Source organism: Barbus barbus (genome assembly GCF_936440315.1).
Source record: "Barbus barbus genome assembly, chromosome: 11".
NCBI lineage: Eukaryota > Metazoa > Chordata > Actinopteri > Cypriniformes > Cyprinidae > Barbus > Barbus barbus.
The window spans coordinates 2,705,921-2,724,892 of record NC_136739.1 but is presented as its reverse complement, the minus strand read 5'-3'; the positions used below and the strand labels follow the sequence as shown (position 1 = coordinate 2,724,892).

Below are 18,972 nucleotides of genomic sequence, written 5' to 3'. Positions count from 1 at the left end.
AATTACTGCCTTTATTTATCCATGTGCTGGTTTGGGCTCAGCTGGGCTCCTCTTTGATAGCGGCCGCTGTGCCCTTTAGCTTAGAGTCAGAGATCCTGTTAAAAGACACATTTGTCTCTGGTGCATCCACTTACACTTGGGAAAAATCATCTGGTGTCAACCTAAGATGGCACACCCCCGGGCCGTTCATATTCGTGAAATGGCAAGCTCCATTTTGATTGGCTGATTACATAAATTTACCGTTTCTTATTCTGCCTTCACACATGAATGATCTGATTTCCAAGATGGGTGCACATGAACAGTATCATGTTGAAATTACCAGTGAAACAATGTTTTCTATACTTATTTTTTAATTTGTAATTTATTTATGTGATAGCAAAGCTGAAGTTTCAGCAGTTACTACTCCATTCAGATATGCTGATTTGCTGCTCATTAAACATTTCTTATATCAGCGTTAAAAACAGTTGTTTATTTGGAATATAAATATTTTGTAACATTATAGAAGTCTTCACTGTCACTTTTGATCAATTTAATGCATCAAATTTTTAGTGTTTATGGTCATTTTGCTCAAGATTTTTCTTTCACTGTATTGATAAATACTGTGTTAGAATGCGTTAGCAGCATGTTATGTGTTAATGTGAGTGTGAGTTTTAGCGTTTAGGTCTCATAGGGCCTGATCTTAATGAGGCAGCAGAATGGATGTGCAGGAAGCGCATGCCAAAGCACTAACATTAAATAGCTGCAGTCTAATAAGATAAATACAGTAATTAAGTTATGAGAGTGCTGCATCCACACACAAATACACAGCCAGAGGACATACAGGAAGGGTGTGTGATCGAGAGAAACAGTGGGATGGCTTGTCCTTTATCATCTGTTCATTCACATTTAGCATAATGCATGCTTGTGTTTACAAGGCTTCTTTACTGGCATACACTCACATACCTTAGGCGTTGAATACAGTTGGTTCCTTCCTGTTTTGACTGAATAAATTGCAGTATAAACTTCTAAACTTTAAAGTGACCCTATCATGAATTTTTGAAAATTACTTTTCATGCAGTGTGTGTAACGTAGCTCTAAATGAATGAAAACATCCTGCAAAGTTTTAAATCTGAAAGTCCACCGTATAAAGTTGTCTTTCAAAAGAAAGAGTCAACTCTGAATCATTGAAATGAGTCGTTTTTAAAACGAATCCCAAGTCGTTTCATGTTGACAAACATGAAACATTAGCATATTGTCCACCCACTTGTTGGTCTTTTTGCTTGGTCTGAATGAAAATGCAAATTCATTTTTTGCCACTAGGTGCCGCTTTTGGAGCGGTAAAATTTTGCCACATGATACACACACGGCAGTGGTCAACTGTTTGACGGCAAATAAAAGAGCTTCAACACCACCGTCGTCTGCATGCACGTACAAATAATTAACTGCACTTGAAGCTTTCATAAAATTAAAAAATAAACACCCAAAACTGTATATGGTATCATCATGAAGACGAACTATGTTTATACGTGAAATTCTGGAGGGGACGTCGGATGGCGTCGTGTGGTGACGTAATGACGCATGCCATTAATCGATCTATGTACTCTAAAATGTAAAACAGGAACATGAAAGGATTATTCTAAAAACAACTCATGTAAACACCTTAATCATAATATTGTCTTATTCAGAATAAGATTACTGATGTCCATGTAAATTATGTTCATAATTTATTTAATGTTCAATAGAATGAATATGACTTTGAATCATTTCACTACAATAACTATTTTAAATCAGTTCAGTGGAATGATTCAAACTTTTTGAATTGGTTCTATAAAATGAATCTGACTGGTTGAACTGGAATAAATGGGCAGTTTTAAATCAGTTCAGTGGAATGAATCTGACTTTTTAAATTGATTCATTAGAATGAATCTTACCATTTTTAGGAAATGGTTCGCTAAAATAAATCTCTCATTGAAATACGTTTTGAGTGAATCTGACTATTTGAATTAGTTCACATTAAAATAAATCTGTTTAAGTAGTTCACTAGAATGAATCTGTTTGAATTTATTCACTACAGTAAATCTGCTATTTTAAATCAGTTCAATTGGATGAATCTGTTATTTTAAATAAGTTCACTAGAATGACTTTTTGAACCAGTTCACTGGAACGCATCTCTCCAACGCTATGTATGAGGAAGAGGACAGTTTAGAAGAGAAATTCAGTTTTCTGCTTTCTAGTTCTGCTAGTCTTTTAATTTCAGACATGTTTGCGTGTATATCTGTAGGAAAGTGAGGGAGTGTTGTAAGAACAGGTATAAGAGATGAATGTGTGTTATTGTATGTTGATGGAAAATCTGGTCTGCACTTAAGCTGCATTAGTCGGCACCGATTACACTGAAGAACTACACTCACCTAAAGGATTATTAGGAACACCTGTTCAATTTCTCATTAATGCAATTATCTAATCAACCAATCACATGGCAGTTGCTTCAATGCATTTAGGGGTGTGGTCCTGGTCAAGACAATCTCCTGAACTCCAAACTGAATGTCAGAATGGGAAAGAAAGGTGATTTAAGCAATTTTGAGCGTGGCATGGTTGTTGGTGCCAGACGGGCCGGTCTGAGTATTTCACAATCTGCTCAGTTACTGGGATTTTCACGCACAACCATTTCTAGGGTTTACAAAGAATGGTGTGAAAAGGGAAAAACATCCAGTATGCGGCAGTCCTGTGGGCGAAAATGCCTTGTTGATGCTAGAGGTCAGACGAGAATGGGCCGACTGATTCAAGCTAATAGAAGAGCAACTTTGACTGAAATAACCACTCGTTACAACCGAGGTATGCAGCAAAGCATTTGTGAAGCCACAACACGCACAACCTTGAGGTGGATGGGCTACAACAGCAGAAGACCCCACCGGGTACCACTCATCTCCACTACAAATAGGAAAAAGAGGCTACAATTTGCACGAGCTCACCAAAATTGGACGGTTGAAGACTGGAAAAATGTTGCCTGGTCTGATGAGTCTCGATTTCTGTTGAGACATTCAGATGGTAGAGTCAGAATTTGGCGTAAACAGAATGAGAACATGGATCCATCATGCCTTGTTACCACTGTGCAGGCTGGTGGTGGGGGTGTAATGGTGTGGGGGATGTTTTCTTGGCACACTTTAGGCCCCTTAGTGCCAATTGGGCATCGTTTAAATGCCACGGCCTACCTGAGCATTGTTTCTGACCATGTCCATCCCTTTATGACCACCATGTACCCATCCTCTGATGGCTACTTCCAGCAGGATAATGCACCATGTCACAAAGCTCGAATCATTTCAAATTGGTTTCTTGAACATGACAATGAGTTCACTGTACTAAAATGGCCCCCACAGTCACCAGATCTCAACCCAATAGAGCATCTTTGGGATGTGGTGGAACGGGAGCTTCGTGCCCTGGATGTGCATCCCACAAATCTCCATCAACTGCAAGATGCTGTCCTATCAATATGGGCCAACATTTCTAAAGAATGCTTTCAGCACCTTGTTGAATCAATGCCACGTAGAATTAAGGCAGTTCTGAAGGCGAAAGGGGGTCAAACACAGTATTAGTATGATGTTCCTAATAATCCTTTAGGTGAGTGTAAATGTGTCTGTGTGAGGATATCTTCTGCTATCTCACGTCTGGGGTGACTAAGAGTTTTGTGACTTACTGTACAGGAGATGCGTTTTCAACTCAGCCCTCCTCTGAGAGCTGTGTGTATGTTTATATTTTGGCCTCAAAATGCAAGCGAATCAAATTAAAGCAATATGAATGGCCAGCTAAATTATTATTGGGCCTCATTCCTCATTCATGAAACATGAGCAGAGTGAATTTCTGTTCATAAATAATTCTCAGTATCTTAATATTTTCATAGTGCAGAATACAGTTTCTTGGCCAGAAATAAATGGACTTGTCCAGTAAATGTTCTCAATTCCCAAGTCTTTTGTTAGGGTGGCAGAAAGTTCATTTGGCCTGTATTTAACCACAGGCTCGCTGATCATTCTGACACCTTATTCCTCATACAGATATCTTAACACTTTCTCAGTTTGTCTGGGAAAACCGTCTTCTCCTCCTGGCAATGTCAATCAGCAACTTGGCAACATAGCGTTTGTTCGTTGGACTTTGTTTGGAAACAAGAGGAAAGATGGAGCGCTGACGGGCAGTGAATCATCCGCCCTGCTCGAGCGCTGAGTAACGGGTGGAGACGGAGTGAAATCTGTTGACTTAGATGAGGCCGTGATGACTGAGCTGCAGGCAAGTGTGAATCACCTCTGAATGTTGCTACTCCTTTCGTTTTATTCACTCTGTGCCCTCTGGAGTTTCTCACAACATCTGAACACAGTCCTGCTCTTTTAGTGTTAAACTCTAGTTTCTGAAGGCATTGCATTAGATGTCTCAAAGTTTCTGCAGCGATAGATAGATACCAAACCTACCACAACTGAAAGAGGCTTTATCCATTATAGTGTTTATTGTTTTTTTTGGTACCTTATTTCATTCCTTTGAGCCCGCATTGGTTTGTTTGTTTGTTTCTTGTATTCATTCATTCCGTGGTTTGGTTATTCATTCAGTCGTTCAATCATTAGTGTTTGTTAGTTTGTTTTTTGATTGCTTTATTGTTGGTTGGTAAGTTATTTTGTTCATTTTCTTATTCATTGATTTGTTTTTTGATTGATTGATTGATTTCCCAGTGATTCCTTTGTTGATTTTGTTTAATTTGTTTATTGGTTAATTTTATTCATTCATTGATGCCATCGTTTGTTTGTTCATTCATTGTTTTCTCAGTCAGTCAGTCTTTCCTTCATTAGTTCCTTCTGTCATTTATTTGTTTGCTAGTTTGATTGTCTCTCTGGTTTCTCGATTCATTTGATGTGTCCTTAATTTAAGTAGTTAATTCATTCATTTGCTCATTCATTGTTTTCTTTAATTATTTTGTTCAGTAATTCCTTCATATTCAGTTGTTTTTGTTAATTTGTTTGTTGGTTCCTTTTATTAATTCATTGATACTTCATGTGTTTGTTCGTTCGTTCGTTCATTAAATACCTCTGTTATTTGTTTGCTAATTTGATTGTTCTTTGGTTTCTTGATTCATTTTGTTATTATTATTTATTATTTAGTCATTTAGCAGACGCTTTTATCCAAAGCGACTTACAAATGAAGACATTAGAAGCAATCAAAACCAACAAAAGACCAACAACATGCAAGTGCTATTACAAGTCTTGGTTAGCATCGTTGTGTGAAGATGTGTGTGATTCATGTGAAGATAATTTAGATCAGAAGACCTGGTCCCTGTGTTTGAGTGTGCGCCGGATGTGAGTTGCTAAAGGACACTGGTGTGATTTCCTCAGACAGTGTGTGTGTGTGTGTGTTTGTGCGTGTAGCTGGAGGCCATGGCCTCTGCTCGCTCTGACATTGATACACTGCGCTGAAGCCGCGTGCTGTGCTGCTCGGCTGGGCGGCAGTGGGTTTGAGACACAGGCACACATGAGAAATAACCTTCTATGAGCAGAGAAAATGGAGACGGGTGCAGGACTCAATCACTGGTGCAGACATGATGCATGTTAACAGAACATCTCTACTGACACGCTCTGGCCCCTACAGCAATTTAGGAACTCCCCAGAGTACACACACACACACACACACACACACACACTAGACAGTCACTCAGCCTGTTTTCCTAGATAAACGTAATTTGCAAACAGTGATCACTCAGTGATGTCTTTCTATGCCCCTCTCTCTCTCAGATTTGGAAAGAAAAAAGAAGAGAAGAGCAAGACGGAGACAAAAACGAATGCGCAGAAGCAGACGTCAGAAATTCTGAGTGAGGAAGAGTTGGAGAGGATGAAGGAAGAGAGAGAAAGGTGGGATTGATGTCATTACACCATAACACCATCACTATTTGAATAACGATTAAAACCTAGTGAGCTGCCTTGCTTTCTATTGCCTACATAGACAGCATCCTAACTGAGATGGAACCTCATAAGTGACTGATTTGGAACACTCTACAGTTGCAGCAACATTAAAATATCTTACAGACAGCAATTCTTTGAGTAATATAGTTCATTAGCCTGACTGTTTACAGTTTCAAAGAAATTTGATACATATATGTACAAACATTTTGACCCGGAGAGGATTTCCTTTTTTTTTTTGCTAGTTAATGTTATCACATTAGACTAAAACTTGCTGACTTTGCTCACAAGGTATAACACAAGGTATTACCAGTTGTTCCCCTCTTGTTACACTTGTGGTGTTCCTGGTCAAAAAATAACAGGTCATTTAAAAATGTATTTTACATTTCTGGTTATGCTGTATTATTATATCATAATGTGTTATGCCTCATTGATCTGAGCTCATGCACCTCAGTTTTTGAGTGAACATTGCCAAAATTATCCTCAAAGTATGATTTTTTTTTTCTTTTTTTTTGCTCAAGAAATTAGCTCAGGTCAATGATGCCCACAACCAATCAGTTCTAAAAAGAAATACAAAATCTGTCATAATTGAAAGAAAACAAGTTGAAAAAATTATTAAATCCAAGATTTGGTGATAATGTAGCATAACGAGAGATTTACAAGCAATTTTTTAAAAGGCTGGTTTTCAAAATAGTTAAATTGCCCCTATGGGTTATGAAAGGTTCATTTGGTTTTGGGAGTCCCCAACAACAGGTTGATATATATGCAAGGTTAAAAAACAATTCATTTTCTTATAATAGGCATTTATTTTTACCTTATTTGCTCAACGACTCCCAAACGATTCGCTCAAAGATTCATTTTTCCAAACCCCTCCTTTGCGTGACGCTAATCTGCGTTGATTGATCCGATTGGAAACAGCTATTTTTAACGCTCCAAAAGCGGCACCTAGTGGCAAAAAATGAATTAGCATTTTCATTCAGACCAAGTCTGCGCGTGCAACAAGTGGATGGGCAATATGCTAATGTTTCATGTTGATGCCAACATGAAAACGTCTCGTTTCAGTGATTCAGAGTCGACTCTTTATTTTGAGAGGTAATAACTTTATACATGGTGCACTTTCAGGTTTAAAAATTTGCAGGATGTTTTCAGTCGCTTAGAGCTGTGTTACACACTGCATGAAAGGTCATTTTCAAAAATCCATGATAGGGGCACTTTAAAGGTTAGATGCACTTTTTAGATTTGAAGCTGTTGCAAAATGCATAAATATAAGTGAATTATGACTGCTAAACTGTACAGTTGTCCCAAGCAGTTGATTTCATACATTGTTTCTATAGTTTTGTTTTCCCAGCAAATCCCATCATTTTCACAAAACAAACCCCTTCAGGATGATACAAGACTCTTATAATGTCCGATCATTTTGTGATAATGATCAGATGACGGTACATTATTTTATGTTTCACTGATGTAAAGATATCATTCATTAGTGAAGTTAGCAGAATATAGTTGAGAGATCTTTTAGCCAGTTGTTTTTGCTGTAATTTGTGAGGACACCAAGTCATTTCCAAACAGCATAAATTGATCAGTTAGTTACTAGCTGAATTAGATTTCATAAGGAAACTCAAACGTAATCTGGGAAAAAACATTACCTGCCATATGGAACAAAGGTATAGCTCATTACTGTCATGTATGACACACAGGGTTTTAGATGACTCGTTTTACACACAGGATTAGATCTCTTATTTTTTGTCCCTTTCCATCTCATTCACTCTGTAGGACTGACAGCTTTTTGTGGTTCATTATTGAGATGACACGCAGCACAAGATTCCTCTTCCTCTCTGTATCTCTGTCTCTCGGCGTGTCCAGTATATTCTGCCAGAAGACAGGAGAAAAGGATATATTTAGCTGAGATGCAGGGATGTTTTTGCAGTCATTATTTTGTGTGGTGTTTGCCGAGGCTTATTTGGACTTGGAAACGTGTGAAGTGTGAGCTGGAGCCATGCTGTTCTCCTCCATATGCTCCAGAGTGGCATTTGTTCAGAGAGAGACTTTATTGACTGAGCCTGTTGTAGCTCCTGAGAGAGACAGAAAAGGAAAGAGGGAGAGAGAAGATCAGCTAGATGTGTCCGAAAGCTCTTTCTTGACCTTTCCAGTTTATTGTGTTTTTGGAGTCGTCCTTGAAAGTGTAAATACGATTCAAGTTCTTGCAGTTGCGTTCTCATTGCTTGTGTGATTTGCTCAATGGCTCAGTTGAAGTTTCAGACCATACACTACTGGCCAAATGTATGGAATAATTATTTTTAAATGCTGTTAAAAGAAGTCTCTTATGCTCAACAAGGCTGAGCTTATTTGATAAAAAATAGAGTACGTTATAAATTATAATAATCATTTAAGCAAGGCAGGTTAACATCAGCTTTTCTGTGTTACAGAATTGAGGCCAAGCACCAGGAATTGAGGGAACGCCAGGTCCGGGACCGCTTCTCCCCACCTGACGTGGAGGATGATGACCTGGACCCCAACTATGCCCGCATCAACAATTTCAGGGAGTGCGGATCACCTTCCCAGCCACGCTACAGGAGCCACAGCCCCTCCCCACCGAGACCCCCGCCCCCAGTGTCCCACAGCAGAGAGCCGTCCGCAGAAGACCCTCTGGATGACCTGTACGCCAAAGTCAACAAACAGCGAAGCCCTCCACCTCCTGCTGCAGACAGGTAAATGTGCATATATTTAAATATCCCTGCTGAAAAACTTTCTTAAACCAGTTCTGCTGGTTTCTCAGTCTTGGCAAAATCCTGAAAAGTGGCCATAATCCTGCTAAAACCAATCAACAAACCAGCATGACCAGTCTGAGACCAAATAAGCCTGGCTAACCAGCTTAGTCTGCTTTATAATATTTATTTATTTATTTATTTTAGCTGGGATAGTCTATAGGTCTTTGTCTGCTACAAGTAAGGGTTTGCAGCATAATGATCATATTGTTGGTCAATGATATCCAATGCCATGAGCCTATATCTGTGTTGCATTCTGTGAGTAGATTTCCTTGGGATTGAATTCATTTCTGATGGATTAGAGTATAAATTGTACAGGGTTCTTTGTTTTTTTTCTCAGTCCTCATGTTTACCCATTGTCTCAAGAGCATTGATGCAGTGGCAGTTCTGATATGTTGATGTTAGGGGTAGGTGGTATGGCCGAGATCTTACATCATGCAATGACTAACAAGTTATATTTGAAATGCCATTACTGTCCAAAACCTTACATAAACCTTAAAGGGATAATTCAACCAAAAATGAAAACTGTCATTTACTCTCCCTCAAGTAGTTCCAAACCTGTATGAATGTCTTAGTTCTGCTGAACACAAAGGAAGATATTCTGAAGAATGTGGGAAACAGAGCAGTTCTGGGGCACCATTGACTTCCATAGTATTTTTTTTCCTACTATGAAAGTCAATGGTGCCCCAAAACAGCCTGGTTACAAACTTTCTTCAAAATATCTTCCTTTGTGTTCAGCAGAACAAAGACATTCATACAGGTTTGGAACTACTTGAGGATGAGTAAATTATTCATTTTTGGGTGAACTATCCCTTTAAGGTTTTTTCATGCTTTTCACTTTAGAATACTGATCCAAATAATTAGCAATCCCTTCGAAAGGATTTGGTAATGCTTGAGTCATTCATTACTTGTAGATCTTCGATTAGAATTAATTATGCATTTTGAATTATTCACATTAAATTATATTAGATGACCCAAAACTTTTGAATTGTAGTGTACTTAACAAAAAAAATGCATTTCATCTCATTTATGACATCAAAAACAGCCTGTTCTATACTATTACTTTTACTTTTTAAAACGAAGGACTCAGAGAGGTAAAACTAATCAGTTCTGTTTGAATGAGTTATATTTGAAGCTTTTTGTATTACAGCTGATAGACACACACCTGTGATACATTTCAACTGAATGCTATATTAATACAGCACGTTGCTTGGCAACCGTAAAGAAACCAATAATGCCTAATAAAACACTTTAATAACAAGTTCTTTCTCGCCATGGCTTGTAATTCTCATAACCTTAAGACACAGTCACAGCTGTAAACCCAGAGGAGCTGCTCTAATATTGATTCTCTCATTTTTACTGGACACATCAGCTCAGTCTGCATCTCTGACACAGCTATGCTGTAATTCTGTTCTTTTGATTGAGCATCAGAAATATATCAATATATATTTCATGTGCCTCCACATATGGTGAATTAATACAGTAGCCTTGAACTGCATTTTTAAGGCAAGACACCCCAGATGAATAGGGTGAGAAAAAAAAAAAGATGTAGATGTCACCATATTTCCCCAGCTGATTGATTACATTTAGAATTGAACATATTTTTGTATTACAAGATTTCTAAAATGTTATGTTTAAATATGCAAATATGGTATTATCTAATTGAACATGCACTGATTTTCCTACATTTCCAGAACACAAACTAAAATGTTGGAATTAGCCAGTTTCATTGTTGACATTAGAGTGAAAGGTTTTACAGAGGGGATTTTTGATATCTCTTTGTATCATTTAGAAATCAGAGAATACTGTCAAAAAAAAAGAAAAAAATCTCCATGTTTTTAGAAAAATAAATTATGAAAATCAGACAGATGTTAAATGAACAAGCCTCTCTGTAAGCACTTTAAGAATATAGAGAAGAATAAAACTTTAAAGTTTGGTGTATGTAATTGCCATTTCTGGCTCAGTGCAGGAGAAAAAAGTGCCTGTAGTGTCTTGCCTGAAATAAATAACACTGATGACTTTTTATGTTTTGACTGACAAATACAAGTGAAAAATTATCTCTTATACAAAAAAAGTAATGCAAAAGTAACTAACATGTTCCTGTACGTTATAGATACCTGAACGTCTTGTTCCGATCATCTCTGTGGCAATTTCTGAGTGGATATTTGGGTCACAAGAGTTTCATTCGGAACAGGAAGGTCTCAGCATGAGGGGTCAGTTGTTGGTCAGACACAGTATGGAAACTCATTTATTTGTGTGACGGGAAAGATGTCTGCCACACACAGACATATCAGCTATAACTCGGCTCATTAAGGATGTATCTTTGTCGTATGTGTCACTGTATGACACTTTGTCTGACTCTGTGGCCAGGGGTCTCCTACAGCCTCAGTTTTTGATGAATAATCTGGTTAATTTCCTCACCTTTAGCTTTTCACTCTCTGCCAGGGGGTTTGAATACCGCTGCATATTCATATCTGCCCTGTATAAGGGGAGTATTTTCAGTAAATTCATGCTGATAGGCTGCTGATGGGTAATGAGAATAGCATCGGTGACTCTGGTGTCAGCGTGAACGTGCTCTCGTGTCATATGAAGAGTTTGTTAAATGGGAGAGTTGCTCTGTTGTATGGCCGGTGTCTGATTTAAAAGCGTCCTCTGAGAGTCATTAAAGCGGCTCAGTTATTTAGACAGACAGGCAGCTTAACACACACCCTGCTGCCCACTGCTGTCATAAAAATTGTCTTTCAGTGCGTGTAGTGGCTTATATGGTCAGTAGTGAAGTTCAACAGGATTCTGTGCATCTACGTTTTTAATGTAAAAATTAGCATGTCCATTAATACAAGACAAAGTTCTTCTCGTGACCATTTTCACCCTCTTTGGACCCGTCTAGTTCACCCAGAACTGGACATATAGTCACTTTTACTCACTCTTATGTAGCACTGTGCTATGTGAATATATTTACACGCCGTGAAATAAACAATATAGCAAAATCTCTAACAATAGACACTTCATACTGTCATCGCAATATATACAGTCATACATCCCAGGCCTACTTGTGGGAAGTCGTGGCCTAATGGTTAGAGAGTCGAACTCGTAATCCAAAGGTTGCGGGTTCGAGTCTCGGGCTGACAGGGATTGTAGGTGGGGGGAGTGAATGTCCAGCGCTCTCTCCACCCTCAATACCACGACTGAGGTGCCCTTGAGCAAGGCACCGAACCCCCAACTGCTCCCCGGGTGCCGCAGCATAAATGGCTGCCCACTGCTCCGGGTGTGTGTTTACAGTGTGTGTGTGCACTTTGGATGGGTTAAATGTAGAGCACGAATATGGGTCACCATACTTGGCAGTATGTCACTTCACTTACTCTCATGTTGTTCAAAACCCTTAATGACTTTATTTCGTCTGCAGAACACGAAAGAAAATATTTTGAAGAATGTTTAAAGTGCACTGAATCAAATCGTGTAGGATTTAGAACACAGACACAGAAGGACACAGAAGAGTGTCATAATTTTAAAAAAAGGACAAAATCTTTAAAAAAAATCTAGTTTAAACCACATCCACCAATGTTTTAGGAATGATTTGTATTCAAAGTTTAATAAAAGTTTTTATTTTATGAATTGGCATGTGTTTTAACCCTCAAGTATATTTGCATATACCACAAGACTTTGATGTGGACACAACCAGTGATTGTTTTCTTTATTATGATATCAGAACAGTTGTTTCACTTTGACACTTTTGACTTTATGCCCTAAAATGATCATAAATATCAAAATGAATTTTAATTAAACTCAAAGCTCTTAAAAATGTTCTTTTAGGTTTTTCTATTGTTCAAAATATCCTGAAAAACATGTTTTTTTTTCAGAAAAATAACAAGCAGCACAACTGTTTCCATAATGATAGGAGTAAGAATTGATAATAAACAGTGTTTATTGAGCAGCAAATTAGAATGACTGGCAAAAATTCAGATTTGCGACTACAGGAAATTTTTTTTTTAAATTGAAATAATATTTCACAATATTAGTTTTCACTTTATTTTGATCAAATAAATGCGGATTTTTTCCACCCACAAACTTTTGAACAGCATTGTATTTTTGTATAAATGAATACAAAAATAATACCAATCAAGTTATGTGAAAGACACATCCAGGCTCATCTCAGTGATTTGAGCTATGGAAATCTAAATCTTATCATCCAAACAACCAATACCAGAGACCTTCGTTTCCCTCTCTCCGTTCCTCCTTTCATCTGAGCGCTCTGGAGCAGTGGAGAGGCAGGCAGGTGAAGGATGTGGGGAATGTGGTGAGAGAAAAGAGTGAGGGGCTCTTGAGGTTCTCCTCATGAGAGAGAAGCGAGCGAGGAGCTATTTGGCATTGGTTGTGAGAAGAAGGGTCCGCAGCGAGCTGCTCCTTCAGCCCTGAAGAGGCCCACCGCACTCAGCGTGGAAAGTTACTATAACAACCAGACTCTCCAGAGCTCTGCTCCACTCCAATTAAAAAATAATCATTGTTCCCTCCAGTGATAGAGAGGGATGAGGGAGACAGGTGGCTTGCTTATCTGCACAGGGGCAACTCAGTTCTTTAGAGACCAATGGAGAGCTGCAGATTGCCAACCTTTGCTTCCACATCTCCAAAAACACTCTTAGAGACAAACATATGAGGAAAAAGTGGGGAATCAGTTTGGTAAGAGGAGGAAGGGGTCCACAAGGTTGGCCGCTCTCCACTCGGAGCTCTAGCTCGCCATATGAATTGCCGTGTCCTGGATGTGCACGAGAACAATAGCCCCCACACTGCCCTAAGCAAACAGTCCTCCAGTCCTCAATGTAACCCCGCCAGGGTCAGTCCAAAACACGGCACAAACCCATCAAGAGCTACACCACAGGTTACCGATGTCCACTCAAGTCCCCCATCAGCAGCCATTGTGCCCAGATACCTCACTGAAAGATTTGGCCTATATAAAAAACACAGTTAGGGCTTTCTCCTCCTCGTCTCTCCTCTTGTTCCCTCCACCCCTCCACCGTCCCCGCTTTCTTGAGGCCTGGAGCGCAGCCTCGCCATCAAAATAATTTTAGAAATCACTAGATGGAGAAAGAAAAGCTTTTAGTGTTGGCTGTGTGAGTGCTGGAGTGCTTTTCTGCCCGTTAATTAATCAGCCATTCTGCTGAGCTGAATGAGAGCTGCAGGTGCGTTCGGCTGCTTTTAAAGAGTGCCTGCCCGCTCCCTTAAGTGTCTCCCCGTATCTGCGAACCCTTCCCTGGCCTGACACCGCTTCTGTCTCTCTTTTTCACCATCATCCTGCAATGAGGGTTTAATGTGTTTTCAATGTGTCTCAAAGAAATGTAGGTAACTGTGTTAGAAATGGGCAAGATTAACCAGTCATCCGACTGTCGGTCTAATGTTTTATTGAAATGTCATTTTTAAATATAATTAATACATGTTATATAATAATAATAATAATAATAATAATAATAGTTTTGAAAATGATAAATATTTAAATATATATTTAATTTATACATACATGTAATATAAATATTCTTAAAATTGTGTAAACTATTTCTATGTATTTATTGTATGTACTTTTAATTTTTTCATAAATTCTCAATTTTAGCATTTTGTATTTGTTTGTTTTTTTACTTTTGTCGTGCCACTGTTTTATTGAATTCAGACAATACAGATTAAAAGAGAGGATTTTAGCTAGGTAAATGTAATGTATCTGTTATGATGGATATTCTGCAGGTCTAGCTGATCCCACAAAACTGATCACCGAACCTCCGATGTTGAATTTCCATTTTCTGAAAAAGTTTGATATCTGAATCAATCAGTAAAAGTCTCGATTTAGCCTCAAAACGAGTCTCGTGTGACTAAACAACTTGACAATAAAAAATATATTTAAAAACAAAATGTTTGTAGCGGAGTTATTTATATCCAATGATTTTTTGTTTGTTTGTTTTAATCTGAAAAGGATGGCTTCCAAAAAAGATGATTGCAGGAATTTCAGAAATAAAAACCATTACTTTTATTATATTTATTTTATTTTATTTTATTTATTTATTTTTGATGGCAACTTCCTGTTTTGCTGACAAAGTTGGATACCTAAATGAATAGATCAGCATTCAAAGAAGTAAAACCTCCAAATAAAAATACACTGTATATTGCTAGTTTGAAAATCTTTTTGAGCATTTTTTGTGCCTGAAAGTTCAGACTTTGTGTGAATAGGCTTTGAAAGACTGAGAATAAAAGCATATAGAGAAAGCTTCTTGTGGTTTGTTGGGTTCTCGGAGTCCTTATGATTCATCTGGCCTAATCTGGAGAACCGGACAAGTGCTACTCTGAGCTTTTCTCTTCCTCTCAATGCACTTCCCTCATTCGGTTTTCCCCTTTTTCATTCTGCATTTCCTCCTCTCATATTTGTTCAAGAACTTCCTGCCTGTCACTCATTGAAGAAAAGCAATTCCACATCATTCTCCCATTGAAGCACATATAAGAAATAAAGCACGCACACTCAAACGCACACGTGTGCGCTCGCACAAAGCATTCACTTAGCGGTTTCTTCTAGATGCATCTTGTAGCTTAGCAACAAGTCATGCCGCAGCATACTGTGCCTTTTCTGTTTTTTGGAAACAGGAGGATGTGAAAGCTTATTTCTAAAAAGCAGAAATCGCAGATTGGTTTAAATTATATTCACCTCATTATTCCATCTCAGCTTGATTGAACCGAAAGGGAAATGCTTTATTTTCTTTCTTTTTTTAGACCTTTTTGGAGGTGCACAATTTTAGAATTGAGGGTTAAGGATAGAAGACTTGATTACCGCCTTACTCTTAGACACAGATTTGCCTACCCAGAATGCACTTTGCGTGCTGTACAAAGGCAGAGTCTGTGTGACTGGTGTTTTAATGAAATGGTCCAGGCACAAATTGAGCTTCACCTGCAAACGAGAGGACGCGGGAGGGGTCGGCGAACGTTGATGGCCTGTCCAAATAATGTTACACCAGCCAAAATACTTCTAATTATTTCTTCAATTGCAGATGGCATATAAAAAGTGCCGTCACTTCTGGTTAGGGAGCCTGGGAGCCGGCCTGTCATTGCCGGCTATCTTTTGTTGTCAAATTTCATTTCTGAAAATGTCCACCAATTAGAGCGCCGAAGCGCGCCACAAAATTACTCGAGGGGAGAGTTGTGGGAAATTGATAGATCCGGTTCTTTCCTCTCCTCGTTCAAACACGGATGTGTCCATTATGGTATCCGTGGCCTCGCTGTCTTCTTCATGATTGCTCGTCTTTCTTGCCTGCTTGATTCGGGTCATGTTTCATCAGCAGGTTAGGGGAATAAGGGAGCACTTTGTCTCTTCTGATGTAAATGATTGAATGATTTCATGTGACACTTAGGCTACAGATGTATTGCTGCTTTATTAGATGGATAGTTTAGGTTTAGGTGTGATGCTGATTGGTCAACACAATGTTCTAGACATGCTAAAATGCATGCTTAGCAGTTAAACTGCTGTTTAAGTTGCTGCACAATATCCTATTAAATCAACATGCAACACAACCCTTTTTTACGAGGGAGTCGTTGACTCCTAAATTAAACATTTAAGAAGCAAATTAATGGTTTTTTTTTTTTGTTTGTTTGACAAATTATTGAAAAACTCTATAATTCGTGAAAACAATGCAAAAAATTGTTCTGAAGCGCTTCGGTTAATAGAGTTCAAAGATTTTTATAGGCAAAAATAAAAATGATAATTGAACATAAATGTGTGTTGGCAGTGTATACAACCACCATATAATGATAAAAATCCACCCAGTGTTTTTTTATTAATCTACTAAAATCATTACCCCTTTCTCAAATCGAGCCGATCTCAGATGCCTGTCAGTGTGATGTCACACAGACAGGCCCCTCCCATGATAGTTGATTGACACTAGCGTTTCAGCACAGACTGTCGATTCAGTGAGGGGAGTTACTTGTGAATTCAGTAGCAGCTCTGAACAATGTGAACCACTAACATACTACTGAGTCGGGGGCTGTTATATGAATCATTTTGACTGACTCATTACGAAATAACTCTTTACATCATGTTTCATGATTTGTTCATTGTTATGTGCAGCAAATATGTGTTGAAAGCGCTTATGGATACATTTTTATTGTCTGTCACTAATGAGAACAAGATTTTAAATTGTCACACATTTTTGTCCCTGTCTAGAGCCCTGAGTGTGCCAATGCTGTATTGTTTTATTTACAAAGTTGTATGCAATAAGTAAAAATAATTTACTGAGTTATATACTGGTACATCTCAAAAAATTTGAATATCGTGAAAAAGGTCAATATTTTTTGTCACTCATTTCAGAAAGTGAAACCCATATATTATATAGATTCATTACACAGAGTGAAATATTTCAAGCCTTTATTTCTTGAAGCGGCTTGGTAGCCCTTTTCCTGAAGACGTCTGAGCGTGGCGACTCTTGATGCACTGACTCCAGCTTCAATCCACTCCTTGAGAAGCTCTCCCAAGTGTTTGAATCAGCTTTGCTTGACAGTATTCTCAAGCTTGTTGTCATCCCTGTTGCTTGTGCACGTTTTCCTACCCAAATTCTTCCTTCCAGTCAACTTTGCATTTAATATGCTTTGATACAGCACACACATTTCAGTAATGACCCTCTATGACTTACCTTCTTTGTGGAGGGCGTCAATGTTCGTCTTCTGGATCAGTGCCAAGTCAGCAGTCTTCCCCATTCTAGTGGTTTCAAAGAACAAGAGATACCTGGAATTTATACTGTAAGGATGGTCATTAATTGAAACTCAAATACTGAATACTGAGATACTGATTTTTGACTTTCCTGAGCTGTAAGCTCTAATCATCATAATTAAAACAAAAAAACTTTTGAAATGTTTTACTTTACATGTAATGAATCTAAAATATATGAAAGTTTCACTTTTTTAAATGTTACAAGAAAAAATGAACTTTTTCACGATATTCAAATTTTTTTAGATGTACCTGTATATGTAATAAGGCTGTACTTCATATTAAATTAATCATGGTTCATTGTGTCCCATGACCTTTCATACCTTTAATGCTCGAATCCACAAAGTTTCTTTATGTCCTCAGGGTTTTGTTGTTTAGTAAATTAAGATTGCAATGTATTTTCTTTGGCTGCTTTCTCAGGTGTACTTACCCACTCAAGCTCTCATTGTTGGCCTGGGGTAATATGGTAATAATGTGTGTTAAACAGGCATGATAAAGGGTGCTTGAATGGAATTGATTTTTGATTTGGGAGCGTGTGATTGACAGAAGCATGCCGATTATCAACCAGATGAGCTTCTCTGAATCAAATTGGTGGATTACATCAAGATTCCCCTCGACGGCCCTCAGTGTGTTTCACATGCACACTCGTTAGTGTGTATGTGTGTCGATTCCAGCATTTCTGTCCTGTTCTGCTGCTCTCTAGGGCAGAAATTTATGTCTTTCATTTTACAGTGTGTAAATCTTGCTCTTTAGGACCGACAGTGTTTCTTGGTCCATTTCAAAGATGAAGGAATAGATTGTGCTGTGCCATACGTTCTGTGTTTCTCTTGATGTCTGTGTCTCCATTGTCCAAAGCAGACATGTCATTTGCCCCTCCAGCTTTAAACCATCATTTATCCAACTCTCAAGGTCTGCTGACCTGAAGTTTCTCATCAACATTACACCATTAATAGACAGAGAGAGAGGCCGCCCTCAGACCTAGCAGGGGGTTTTGTGGAAACAAAGAGAGAAAACTGTTCACTGCGGGGTGACGAGATGAACAGAGAGATGTGAACGCGGCGAGATGGAGGATAAAAGAGCTGAGATCTTCTACACACATCACATGGTGTGCATCTGTGTGTATTTCTGTCATTTACTCTCATGATGTTCCAAACCTGCATGAACACAAAATAGATGAACAAAATAAAAGATGTTTATCAGAATGTTCATGCTGCAGTTTTCCATATAATGAATGGTGACCAATGGCTGTCTAGCTCCTAAATAGACAAAAATAAGTTATTTGTGCATCTGATTAAATAAATGTATTTATAATTAGGCAAAAAATAATCAAATCGCTTTAATGCTAAATTTTTAACACATTTACAGACCTTGAAATTATATAATAAAAATGTTTGCGATCTAGTCTTTATAATATTACAATATAATATAATATTATAGCTGCATTAAAACATTTGAAAACCCTGAGTTTGTCAGCAGATAGACACAGGACACAGAGGTAAGTGCAATACAGTCAACGGGTTTATTGAGTAGAAGCAGAGGGGAATGAGATAAGCAGAATGTCCAGGTAAGCAGGCGG

At 38.3% G+C, this 18,972-nt stretch overlaps 1 protein-coding gene across 1 annotated transcript in view; it reads left to right on the top strand.

The window, feature by feature from the left end:
* The window catches only part of LOC306877001 (partitioning defective 3 homolog B-like), a 298,887-nt gene that overhangs the window by 210,485 nt on the left and 69,430 nt on the right, over positions 1 to 18,972 (top strand). The window contains exons 19-20 of the mRNA XM_079428505.1: positions 5,742 to 5,858; positions 8,333 to 8,614. Coding sequence (XP_079284631.1) covers positions 5,742 to 5,858; positions 8,333 to 8,614 — 399 coding nt within the window. The remainder of the gene's footprint in view (positions 1 to 5,741; positions 5,859 to 8,332; positions 8,615 to 18,972) is intronic.